This window comes from Manduca sexta, chromosome 28 (assembly GCF_014839805.1).
Source record: "Manduca sexta isolate Smith_Timp_Sample1 chromosome 28, JHU_Msex_v1.0, whole genome shotgun sequence".
NCBI classification, from domain to species: Eukaryota; Metazoa; Arthropoda; class Insecta; order Lepidoptera; family Sphingidae; genus Manduca; species Manduca sexta.
In genome coordinates, this window is record NC_051142.1 from 11,023,665 (window position 1) to 11,036,660 (window position 12,996).

The 12,996-nt window shown below is 36.3% G+C and overlaps 3 protein-coding genes across 3 annotated transcripts; 1 reads left to right on the plus strand and 2 right to left on the minus strand.

Moving 5' to 3' along the window:
- Positions 1-8: 8 nt before the first annotated feature.
- On the minus strand, positions 9-3,124 carry LOC115447006 (stromal cell-derived factor 2). The gene is made up of 4 exons (XM_030173895.2): positions 2,897-3,124; positions 2,544-2,739; positions 1,825-2,049; positions 9-804 (listed from the first exon to the last, which is right to left on the minus strand). The coding sequence occupies exons 1-4, from the start codon at positions 2,967-2,969 to the stop codon at positions 633-635; spliced, it is 666 nt and encodes a 221-aa protein (XP_030029755.1). The 5' UTR covers positions 2,970-3,124; the 3' UTR covers positions 9-632.
- A 142-nt stretch (positions 3,125-3,266) lies between these two features.
- On the plus strand, positions 3,267-5,484 carry LOC115447007 (steroid receptor RNA activator 1-like). The gene is made up of 3 exons (XM_030173896.2): positions 3,267-3,634; positions 3,749-4,159; positions 4,307-5,484. Exons 1-3 carry the CDS (start codon positions 3,595-3,597, stop codon positions 4,468-4,470), a joined length of 615 nt encoding a protein of 204 aa, XP_030029756.1. The 5' UTR covers positions 3,267-3,594; the 3' UTR covers positions 4,471-5,484.
- A 73-nt stretch (positions 5,485-5,557) lies between these two features.
- Positions 5,558-12,771, minus strand: LOC115447004 (integrator complex subunit 4). The gene is made up of 16 exons (XM_030173893.2): positions 12,718-12,771; positions 12,309-12,641; positions 11,926-12,174; positions 11,590-11,765; positions 10,794-10,986; positions 10,458-10,632; positions 10,052-10,257; positions 9,839-9,961; positions 9,509-9,644; positions 9,059-9,196; positions 8,492-8,648; positions 8,076-8,213; positions 7,542-7,807; positions 7,167-7,309; positions 6,575-6,794; positions 5,558-6,226 (listed from the first exon to the last, which is right to left on the minus strand). The coding sequence occupies exons 1-16, from the start codon at positions 12,769-12,771 to the stop codon at positions 6,027-6,029; spliced, it is 2,907 nt and encodes a 968-aa protein (XP_030029753.1). The 3' UTR covers positions 5,558-6,026.
- Between the last annotated feature and the right edge of the window lie 225 nt (positions 12,772-12,996).

Below are 12,996 nucleotides of genomic sequence, written 5' to 3' on the forward strand. Positions count from 1 at the left end.
TTGTTATCTTTTCAACATTTTATTCGGTCATTATTACGATAGCAACAAATCGAGCACGACAGTGCATTTGAAGTGATGTATCTGTAACACTGCTTTTTAACTTAACTTTCACTTTATAATATAATTTTCTATCAAAATAAACTGTATCCAATTATTAAAATTGTATTTGGGATATACAAGGAACTTGATAATTATCATTATTGCTGTGGAAATACTGTACAATGCACCATTTTGTTTATGATTAATAGTTCACCTACTGTAAGGATAGCTCAGTGTAAATGGTGAATGACAACGGCAGTGAAACATTACAATATATTTTACTAATAATTTCTTCTATATTTACATGTAATCTAGTTTGTTTTATATTCAATTGTTAATGCAACCAATTATTATGGGTGGGAAGAATGCCTGAAATGCATTCTAATGATTTTAAATAGCCTTTGAGATAAAGTTAACACATGAGCAAGTAGAATATTTGTTACTTTATTTTCCCCCCAGGAACACTTAACCAAATCATGGTAGATGACTCTTCATCATGGAGAAAAAATAAATATTACCTATTTATGTTTCTCCCTAAATAAATTAAAAATATACAAAATTATCACAATGTACTAAAGTTGAAATGTTGTGTATTATAACTCTGTGTGCACTGCATGCTGGTGGGGCAGTAGCTCTCCTGGATGGATGAACAGACCCTCCTTAGCTTGCCAGTCTGTGTATGCACCATACTGAGAACTGACACCTACAATCTCTCCTTGTCCACTGATAGGTCGACCAAATGTGCGACCCGATCCCGCCAAAAATCTGGAATGAAAATATAGATTTAAACTCAAATAGGTTATTAGTGTTTTTCAAATCTTGTTACTTATGCTGCATTTGGCCTCATCCTTGGGAGTAGTTTTTTTACTGATCCAAAAAGATGTGTGTAGTAAAAATTCAAAGAATAAATTGGAGCATAATAATATTTTAAAATGGTAACACATGCAACATTTCATAAATTGTTGTTGACCTTAAGTTAATAGTAAGACAGCAAAACTAAATAATACACCAGAATATTACATATATTAACAGTATAAATATTACAATTATTATTGTTTAACAACTACTTTTAGTAGAATACTATATAGAATACTATATAGAAGTACTATATAGAAGAGGAATTATTATGATTAGCTACATGGTGGGTATAGAAATATTTTTTTATTATTACCAAAATAGTTGTTGTCTTACCTATAATTACTAATGTTATAAATTCGAAAGTGTGAAAATATTTGATCAGATTTTTGAATGCATGTTAAATGTACTCAGATTTTTATGAAATTGGGCACACACATAGATCATGAACTAGATTAACACAAAGGCTAACTTTTATCCCAGTAACTTATGCCCATAAGAAATAACTGATCATTTTTTAAACGGCTGGTGTACAAATATTGCAATGGGCCAGTGCAGTGATTAAGGAACTTTGTCATGGGAACGATTTTAATGAGTGCAAAGATCTGTGTTTAGATAGGTTTTGCTGGTGGTAGGATATATTTCATATCCACCTGGAGAGCAACTGACCACCTTACAAGGTTATATAACCTGCCTACCAAATACCACTCCACTTACTGTCAAGAGCAGTGGGGTCAATTTGCCGCATGCACATAAAAAAACAAAGTACAAAACAGTTGTGCACTAGCTATACAAGCTTTGCGTCCAAAATAACAACTCTTGTGTGAACTGCAGTCAATATATTAAATAGAAGATAGAGGTGTGACATACAATAGGATCACTTCATTTGTTTTATATGAACCTGAAATTTCTTTAACTGAAAATACTTACGCTCCTGTGTCCACATGTTTAAACTTGACGGGTGTGTCCCTCCTCCAGTAGTCATTATTGCACACAACAGTCCAGTTGTCTCCACTGTCACCTTCACCATCATCATCACCATAACATGACACCTCTTGGTTTCCAGAGAGTGGTGAAGAGAAATAGTGTGAGTGTAGATTCTTTTTGGTTGCTATGTGCTGAAGACGGATGTTTGTGTTGCATTTGATTGGCTCACTGAAATTATTTTATTTGAAAATATTACATATGTAAAGATCTTTTTCAGATTAGTAGCCACTGTTATTTCCCACCTACACTTTTGTACAGTCAGACAAAAAATTTGCTTAATAAATTCAAACTTAAAAACATGCTTACTCATGAACTTCAATCTAGATATATAATGTAATATCTACAATAAAGTAAACATTTTGAAGTTTATTTTAATGAAGAAAAATCAAATGATACTGGGCAAAAGTTTAAGATGATTTAAAATTTATTTCTTGGTAGTTTATACACCTTGACTATGAGAGTTATATAAAAAGCACTCTGGCATACCAAAACACTTATTTAATACTCACACAATATTCACTTCCATTGAGAGTTTAAACTAATCAATGATTTATGGAAATAAGGGGGCAGATCCATTCATGGCATACAAACAAAAACACTTTTACAAGTATGCCAACCAAAATTCATAGAAAATAGAAAAAATATTTTTATTACACCCTTACCCCCTTTTGCATGTTTCTCCCATCACCGGCCTGACAAGCCAGTGGCTGTTGCTGTCGTCGGTAACATCCACCGCTGTGACTGATTGTTGGCCCGAGCCAGACCCGTATTTAACATCGTGTGAGTGAAGTCGGAGCCGCAAATCAGTATTCATTATTTTCAATATTGTGCCGCAGGTGACAAATTCCGACTTAGCACCTAAGAAACATTAAACCATGTAAATATACTGTAGGTATCTAATCCAAATCCTCCCATAATATAAGGCCACGTAATTGTTCCGCCGCTAAACTTATCTTCATGAATTAAAAGTACGACAAATAATTAACAACGCATTATACCAATAATTGATATTTACCTTGGCAAATGTATAGCTGTAATGTGACGAAGAAAATCACAATAAAAATATTATAAATTATAGTAAAACCCATATTTCGTGTGTATTACAATTTACACGTTTGATTTGACAAATGACAACGACAATCTGATAAATTCATTATTCATAGATGATAAAATATAAAATTTTGTTTTCGCTATGGTTTTGAGACTAGGCAGAATGGTCTTTGACTTTAACCGGTTCATAATGGCGTAAATAAAAAAGAAGTCAATCATTTATGGTTTTATACTTTTTTATACAATTTTTGTAGACGAAGAAACTCAGAACAATAACAAGCAGAAGAAACTTAGAAATACAATGTCAATGTCAATGTAGTCAATGTAATAGTATGTACATTGACTATGTGTAGCTAATATGTCCTTGATTGTTACTTATTTTGATACCGAAGTATTTTTTTCTTTGAGATACTTATATTTATAAACTAAATAAAATTTTATGTTCACAATACTGACAAAATGAACATTATTTCTTTTTGTTCCATTACAATTCTGCCAATATGTTTTTGTCAATTGAGTAATATTATTGACAGTTAGTCTGAACTGTCACTCTTGTCAGACTGTCACTTCATGTTTTAGCCTTTTCTCACTGAATGTTTTTCATTAACATTCTTTCATAATTCTTAGTCTTTAGCTACGTATAAATATTTTTTAACAAATATAATGGACAACTGCAACACCACTCCTAATCAAAGTGTTAAAGGTAGGTGAAATGGTAACAAAAACCTGCAAACCAGCGGAACTAGTATCGTATATTGTCTTCATCAAAACATATGTTTGAAAGTAAAAATATATAATAACATATTTTCTATTTTAGGTACATACGACCCTGGCTGGAACGATCCCCCAAAATTTACATACAACGCACAGAAAACCACGCCTGGCAGGCCTCGAAACTTTTTAAATAAAAGGGTCGCATTCCCTTTATCGAATTCATCGACTCCTACCCCTCCAGCGCCTGTAAATTTACCTCCGATGCCTGCATTAGTGCCTTCTGCACCTCCCATTTATAGTAATAATGTAAAGAACCAAATTGAAGATGTTCAAATGGACAGTGAGAATATCCTAAAAGAAGTAAAAGGATCCCTTTTAGAAATATTGGAAAACAGTATTGAATTGGGATCTAAAGCTAATGATATCAAGCGACGAATAGCTATCATGGAGGAAATGTGGCTTGGTGGGAAATTAAATAACAATGTATATATGCAAATGAAGGATTTGGCTTCATGTAAGTTGTTTATAGCAATATTTTATTGATAAATTTAATTCTTTACTAGGTGTTTTATAATCTACCTAAATTCCAACTAATCTAATTCTAAGAAATATTTTTATATTGATAATAAAACTGAACTTTCATTACTGTTTTCACTTACAGGTCTGAAAGGTGATGAGCCAATGAAAGCAGATGAAATTCACAGGGCACTTATGGTAGATCATGTGAGTGTGGTGGGCACATGGATGCCAGGAGTCAAGCAGCTTATACACAACTCCATAGCCCGAAGTGAATTATTAGGTATAGAAGCTACTGATGACAGTTAGTCTTCATTGACAGATGATCCACGTCTTGATAACAAATTATTTCTATGGTAATTCATTATCTCCAATTAAATTTTGTGTGAGAAATGTCCTTAATGAACTGTGTGTTTGGGTTGTACTATGGTCAACTTCATGGATTTCCTTCAGCCTGAACATGATTCAGTTCTAGACAGTAACCTTCCAATTTTCTTCCATTGTCTGGTATCGGGAAAACTTGCAATTTATGATTATTATCAGAACCATTTATCTATAATAAATCAAATTTATAAATTGATAACTGAATAAGAATTATAGTAGTTAACTTATAAACATGCTGTGCATACATTTTATTATTTACATAATACCTATAAAATACTTAACTAAAGAAATCTGTATTATATGGAATTATTATTTTGCTGTGATTATTTTAGATACATAAATTATCATGTATAATTTTTTTGCTTGTGAATATAACCAGGGCTAGACTGGGTTTGAATTTCTCTGTTGCTTCTGTAGACTTATTAACATATTGATGTTCAAATCAATATAAAAAATGTATTGGATCTAAGCCTGCAAAGTTCCTTAAGTTTGGTGTAACAGTGATCAATACTGTTTATTTTTTAAAGATCACCCTAACATTTTCTCCTAGAACATGTGTAAGTTGTTAAGTTACATAAATAACTAATATTACATACACCAAGCTGGATTTATTTTTATCTAATATTGAAGAAGTGAATTTGTATATTAATTGATGCATTTTCATATTTATAAATAGTTTTGAAAACATTTTTTTTCATGTAAAGTGTGAAATTCTTCCTTAAAAAAATTGTCTAATCTAGTCTCTAATACAAACTTATTGTGCTTAATTGCTAATCCATAAGTGATAAAGTATTTTGTAAGCAAATATGTGATTACAATTTTATTTTTATCCTTTCTATATATTTTGGTGCTTTCTAATTCTGAAATGGAAGTTTAAAACAATGTACAAGATGATTTTGTATCGTGAAGTATGTAAATAAACAAATTTTTATGATAAAATGTTTTCTTTCATTTAAGGTTGTTACTTAAAAATCATAAGCCAATAGCTATTGTGAAAGTTCAATAATGAAAGTAGATTCTTAGTTATATATATTTACTAAAAAAGTACATAATACACATCATACAGTTAACAATATACGCATGTTTCAATCAATGACTCATGACAAGTTTTTGTTAATCATAATTGCTGTTAGGTATCCAAATTAACATTTGAAATGTGTGACAATCAGATAGAAATTTTACAGAAGTATAATATTCAATAATGTGTTATAATATTTTGGTCTCAATTTTCTTGCTTAAATAATATTATGTAATCAATTTTGTATGGAATGATTATTACAAAACTATTACTTCAAATTTCTTTATTACTTCAAATTTCAAAACACTTCTTAATTACTTCAAATTTCAATACCTTTGATGAGGTGCAACTGGGAGATCTAGAAAAATCAAAAATCTATACTTAAAAAACCTCATCACATTTAGATCTTACAAAATATTTCTTTTATAGGCATCCTTGTTGCTAACAGTCCTAAGTGCGGTTTCTATATGCCCCGTTTGATAGGTTTGGGGGCGACTGTAACTCGCACGGGCTTGCACAGTTCTATTAGAGGCGCGGGCTCCCTGCTGCTGCCATCTTCAACAGCTAAGCATATCGAAATATCGACGCCACATGGCTCCGTCCATACACCGTGAGATATTAGCACTTTTGTAAGTAAACGCAGATTTTGAGTTCCATCATCATCTGAAATAAAAACAATGTAATTAGTATAGACACACAGCTTGCACTATCAAGAAGAATATAAATAAACGTTAAGCGTGCATTGTCATTAAGTTTAAACTGGTGTTGAATGAGTTATAAAAGGAATACAGATTAGATATTAGGTGTTCTATATTGAGGGGTTCCTTTCCGCACGTAGCCCGTAGTAGATCGGGTCATTGTGCGTAGAAAAAGAAAAAAAAAAATTAATTAGGGGTATAACAGTTATCAGAATCAGGCTTAATATTTAAAATATGGCTTTTTTCAAAGAACTTAATAAGCAAGTAAACAACGAACAAAAAAAAAATGTTATAGGTATGTAGGTTATCATACTGGTTTCATGGTGGTCGAGCGGTCGCAGATGGTCGTGATGAGGCAGAAGCGCGTGAACGCGGCGGTCTGGGTAGGCGACGCGCACGCGCAGTCGCCGCGCCGCCCGTACACGCAGCACCTCTGCCTCCAGCGCCACGCCCGCCACCAGCCCCGCGCTGAAGCGCACCACCGTGTCGCTCTCCGCCGCCGGTTCGACGATACGCGCCGACGTCATGCGGATCTGTATCAAAGTAAATAACACACCTCAAAATGGAGAGGAAACCAATACTGAGTAAATCGGATTTACAACTCTATCCTTTAAAATATAGTGGTGACTCAATAAACCGAACTTCAGTTATAGGATAATCGGGATTACTGGGATTGCCAACTGCGGATAAAACTTTGCGTAATCACAAAAACTACTTACCAATGTTGAAAACTCTTTCACCAATAGTAAGCTACATTACCCCGAGTGCTATAGTCTACTTTATATCCTGGAAATAGTCATTAACGGGACCGCAAGTAAAAGCTGGTTAATAATAATGAATTTATATAACTCGACTATAGATTCAAACAAAACATCAATATAGCGTTGGCATGACAAACAATTTACCTTAAGGTTAGGCCTGGGAATGGAGGGCAGCGGCGCGGACTGCAGCAGCGGCATGAGCGCCCGCGCCAGTGCAGCCGGCTTGTTGTCCGCGTTCATCGACAAGTGCCGGAACACTGCGATCGTGAACGGGTCGGGTTCGACGCCTACAATATTAGAGGTTTTATTTAATAATATATTAGAAGTGTTGATTAGAGCAATTACTCGTTTTCAAAGAAAACAGGAATATTAGGCTTCTATAAAAAAAGGTTTTTGCTTTGCTCTTGAATAAATAGGACAAAATGCAATAATGTAGATTTAGCGAGTATAAGCCGCAAAATAATAGATGCCACTTTGATGATGCGGTCGGACTAATATGTATTTGTTAAAAACAATTACCAGCTGCCGCCAACATTCTGTCCAACTGTTCGGCATGATGCGTAAGCGCTGCGACGGCAGACAGGGCTGCAGCTGTGGCCGATGTGCCAGACGTGCAGGGGCCTGGGGTGGCAGGCGTCGAGCCTGGCCCTCCTGGCGTAGTCGCGCCGTGAGTCGTTTGTAAAGGCACAGCCGTCGCGTACAATCTGGCAGCGCACACTCGTAACGCCAATTGCCAAACTTGAGCGTTTTCTTGCTCCGAGACCCCAGTGAACTGATGTTGGAGGCTGCAAAGTATACAAGTTAAAATATTTTATTTGTAGGTTAATTGAAAACGTAGATTATGTGACACTTATTTAAATAGTAAAATGAGAGGGAATTTTTTTTTCATCTTAAATTAATATGGCTCGTAAAATTTTTAATCAAATTATACTACATATAAAATTAATGTTAAAAACAACAAATCTGTCATTTTACGTCGATTTCCGATCATCTTGATCGAACTGAGTCACAACTGGCCTACACGGTAGTGGCAATATGTTAAAGTAATAATACCGCAGACAGTCGGTGGTGAGCGCGCGGAGCGCATGCGCGGGCGCAGGCGCGGGCGCGGAGTGCAGCGCGAGCAGCACGCGCGCCGCCACCGCCGTGAACTGCGCCGCGCCTTGCGCCGCCGGCTCCATCTCCGACAACCTGCGCACACCACGTTACACACTCACATAATAATACATCCGGAGTAGGATTATGAGCAGAACAATCCCGCCCTCAGGCAGAGAAGACGAAGGAGGTGCCGCGCGCCTTGTAGTCCAGGCATCCCCTACCTTTCGTAAGAGGCGACTAAAATATGGAGCTTGGAATGAATCCCAGGAGGAGCAGTAGGGGGTGAAGGACTGCTCGCTCGTCTACTCCAATTTAAGCGACTCCAAGGTAAATACTTCTTTCATCCCTAAAAGTATAATGTAATGTGGTACTTGTTGAGTTGTTCTTCGGCGTGACGTAGCATGGTGAGGCGCACAGAGTTGGAGAGCGCCGCGTTGTCGATGTGCTGCAACACGCACGAGAAGAACTTGCGCACCGCGCTGTCGTCCATTGCCGCCTCGATTTTCTCTGCACTGTACTGCTGGTCGCCTGGTTACCAACCATATCCATGATAATGAGGTTATATAATAGATAGATGCCCAAATTTGTCGACATCACACTTCGTTGGATAATATGATTAAAACTATTATTATTTTAAATATTTCTATGCGCAAGAGTGGCGTTTCCTCGCCGCCATTTTCTTATGCACGCACTGTAATAGCCGGTGACGTCACGAGTACCTGCGTATATCTCGATTTCGTTATTAGACAGATACCATTTAAAATTTGAATTTCAAACGCTTGTAACCACTTTCACATAAGCACTTTTCGAATAAATTCTCTATGGTACATTTTATATTACTTAAATGTACTATAATAGGAATTTTATAAAATTAACATCTTTACTATTCTTGCTCATGTATTGCAGTGTCCTTGCAGTAAAGAGATAGAACGCCTCACCTATAGGCAACTGCGGTACGAAGTGTGGCATGGTGTCGCGCAGGTAGGTGTAGTGCTTGACGGTGTGCTCCTCGAACAGCGGCAGCATGGTGGTGCAGTGCTGCGCCGCGTTCAGCACCAGGATCAACACGCAAGTATCTTGACAACGAGTTAAGGGAAAATTTTTGTCGCTATCGCCATTGTTGTGTGTAATAAAATTCACAAAACGTCGTAATAGGTTATTCATCGAAAATGAACAAGTTATATTCTGACAATTTTAATGTTTTGTTTCTTATTTGTGATCAAAACTTGGGCAGGAAATTAATAAACGATCCATATATACTTGTACATAATTTCTATGGGAATCTAAACCGTGAGCTTATATTTCGGAAATTACTGAGTTTGTTTTTTTTTTAAAACGATGTTTTATTGATTCTAGCTGATGTAGTATTGATATATAAAAAAGGATACAAGCTGGATCCTCTACGTCTGGTTCTGGCATGTCGAAGAACGGATGCACTGCCAGTAACCGCGTGGTCAATGGCAATACGAGGGACGCGTGAGAACTGCCAAGCCGTTGTACGCATCGGAATGTGGAACGTTTGTCCTAGGTAAAGAGAAAAAAAAGTGCAATTTATTTGTGCTTATCATAAGTAGGAGTTCCAGTGATAATAACCAATACTCAACTTGGTTTGGATTATGAACAGATATATTTTAGAAAAGGTAATATTTTGTTACAAACCAGGTCAACAAAAGAAGTATAAAAAATTTAAATTTATAGGAATAATAAATATTACTCACCTGTGGATACCTCTTGAGATTTTCTAAAATTTTATCAATGCACATTTCTAGACATGTTTTCGAAGCGACCGTACACGAACCGAGCATTTTATGCAACCCCTCTCTCACGTCCATTGAGTAATCCTGTAATATTATTGTACAAAATAGAATAAAATCTCACTCGCGAGAAAAATTACTTCAGACTTGACTGAAAGAAATTAAATTAAAACTTACCTCTAAAGCTCCCAATATAGTTTCCAATTGGTCTTCTCGTAATACAATGTGGTGCGAGATGCGCGTGAGACTGTCGATCGCACGCAAGCGCACCTCTTCGATCTCGTCATTGAACATATCCACCAAGAAGTCTAATGATGTCGTGGCGAACGTGGGATTCTCCATCGACAGTTGGCAGACTGCATCAACAGCGGCAGAACGCACCTCTGTGTAATTAATATATGAGTATAAGAGGTTTGGCGGTATAATATATTATATCTCATACTAAGTAAATTATTTATTCATGTCTCTTTTTTTTTTCAAGTAATTTAGCAACATTTTACTCGGTCTGATAAATATTATATGAAACCCTAAAAATTTCTTTCACTTGATGTATATGAACATTGACACTGTACTGAGCACCAACCCATAAGTTCGTCTTCGAGCCCGTGCACGAAGGCGCCCGCAGCGCCGGCGGGCAGCAGCGTGACGCGATGTCCCGCCACCAGCGCGCCGGGCGCGTCGTCGGCCCAGCGCCGCCCGCTCGCCCACGCGCCGCTGCGCACCAGCTCCGCGCCGCGCTCGTGCGCACTGCGCTTTTTCTGTAATAATATCATTAGTTAATAATGCCCTACTTCATCAAATGGCAACTTCGAAAGATGCCGATCTCTAATGTCTGATATAACATACAAAAGCATGAATTATAAACAAATGAAAATAAGAGAATAGAAACAAATTAAGTAAAAATCAACTATATTTGTACCTTCATATTGCTCATGAGCTGTTTATCGAGCGTCTGCAACAGGAACCGGTCGGAGACAGCGCGCGTGGTGCCGAGCAGAGTACACGCCAGCGCGCGCACGCCCATACACAGGTCGTTTACAGCAGAGCAGATGCGCACAAACGCGTCATCCACAAGACGCATCGTCGTCTCGCCGTCTTGCAACCTTATCACACTGAACACAACAATGGATTAATGTAATAGGTTAAATACAGACAGTCCTATACCCGTTGTCATGTCAAGTCATGTTAGGTAGTAAGATATGCTTATGATAATATTGCTTCTAAATAAGTCATGAGCCTATTACCTACCAGGTTTTGCTCCTAACTTTGCCGGCGTGAAAGAGTTTTCCAAGATAAAAGTAGCCATATCCTTTCTTAAATTATCTCCATAGCTAACTTCATCACAATCCATTGGGTAGTTTTTAAAGTTTATCCTATTCAGACGAGCAGACAGAGGGGGCAGAGGACTTTGTTTCATAATTTATTTTTTCAATCTTTTTAACAGTAGCAATTCCCTTGTACATGATTGGCATAACACTACAGAAATTTCAAAAGGAATAAATTTTCCCCATTTTTGTGACAATTTTGATTAATGCTTCTCTCCTATTGGTCGATAAATAGGCTATCTGACAGTAAAATAATATTTCAATACAACCAGCTGTTTCTGAGATTAGTGCCTTCAAACAAACAAACTTTTCAGCTTTACTTAATAGTATAGATTTCTCATACATGTAAAACTAGATTCTATAGTTAATATGTTATAAAAATTTACTTACTTTTCTGGGTATTTGTTGCCCAGCACCCAAATCAATTTGAGTGCCACCTCCCTCACAATCTCATAATCATCCGTAAGTGCAACACAAACATGATCATACAGGTTTGCATTCAATGTCTGTCCTCTTTCATGCAGGGTAAGTAGGGATTGGAAAGCTTCACATCTTACTCTGGCATCCTACAAACAGCATAAAATATATTTGGATCAAATAGTTTAATAAATTAGTGATCGTAACAATGGACCCAAATTATTTTTGAAAATTTAAACTTTAGAATGTTTACAGAAATATATAAAGAAAAAATCTGCTATATAATATAATATTGATACATAACAGTACCTCAGCATTAGAATAATCTCCAAGTAGCTTAACAATTGCATCAGACTCGGCAATCATTTCTGTGGTTCTATCTGCCTCTGGATGTATAGGGTACAGTTCACTGATCAACTGCAAGCACCTACACTTCACTTGATGGCTGGTGTCTTTGAGGTTGTCCTTGGCCACTCCCACCAGCCGCATCATAAGAATCTTGTCATCACTCAGTTTGCTGCTTAGTTTCGTCAATGTGGCTATGCCTTGCGCTATTACCTGATAATATAAAATATTTATTTCAGTTTCTGTTCTATTGTAATATGTATGAAGTGATGAACTAAAGTATCATTATGGTTTTCCAACTATAGTATAATTAAAGATACATTCAATGTAAATGACAGTGCATTTACCTTATGTGATGTTTCATTTTTTATTAAATGAATGGTTTCATCAATCAAATTGTTTATGTTTGCATAAGGACATTCAAGTCCAATGTCACAAAATAGCCACAGTATCTTCCCCCTGACAACAGACTCCTCTTCCGACTGGAAATGCTTCGATAACTTCTTTATAGCTTCTTCCACGTCAGACTCTTGAAATTGCAAACAATCCGAGATACGCAACAAAAATTGCAGCGCCTCGTCGCTTGACTTGCATTTTTCTAATAAGCCTACAAATGCCGCTGCTGAACTTCCTATTAGTGGTTTCTTTGCTAAATGAAGCTTTTTTGTGGGAGGACCGTCCTGTAAATACAATAAAGGTTATAAACGAAACCATTTCAGCTGGCATTAAAATATGTAAATATTTAATTTTACGCACTGGAAATGATTTGTTATATTCTGCTAATGCTCGTTTTTTTAATACCGCAGCCATTTCAATAAAAATACAATGTTATTTATCCGATTCAATTTATTTTGATTGGCAATGTTATTAAAAAACAGTTGCATAAAATCATGAAATAATAATATGACAGTCATTTGACAGCCACTTGACAATCATGAGTCAATAGACAAATAGACTTTAGGGCCGTATTAATATTTTAATATCGATATGGAAACCATAATCGACTAACTTGACGTCTATCGACACGCTATGTAT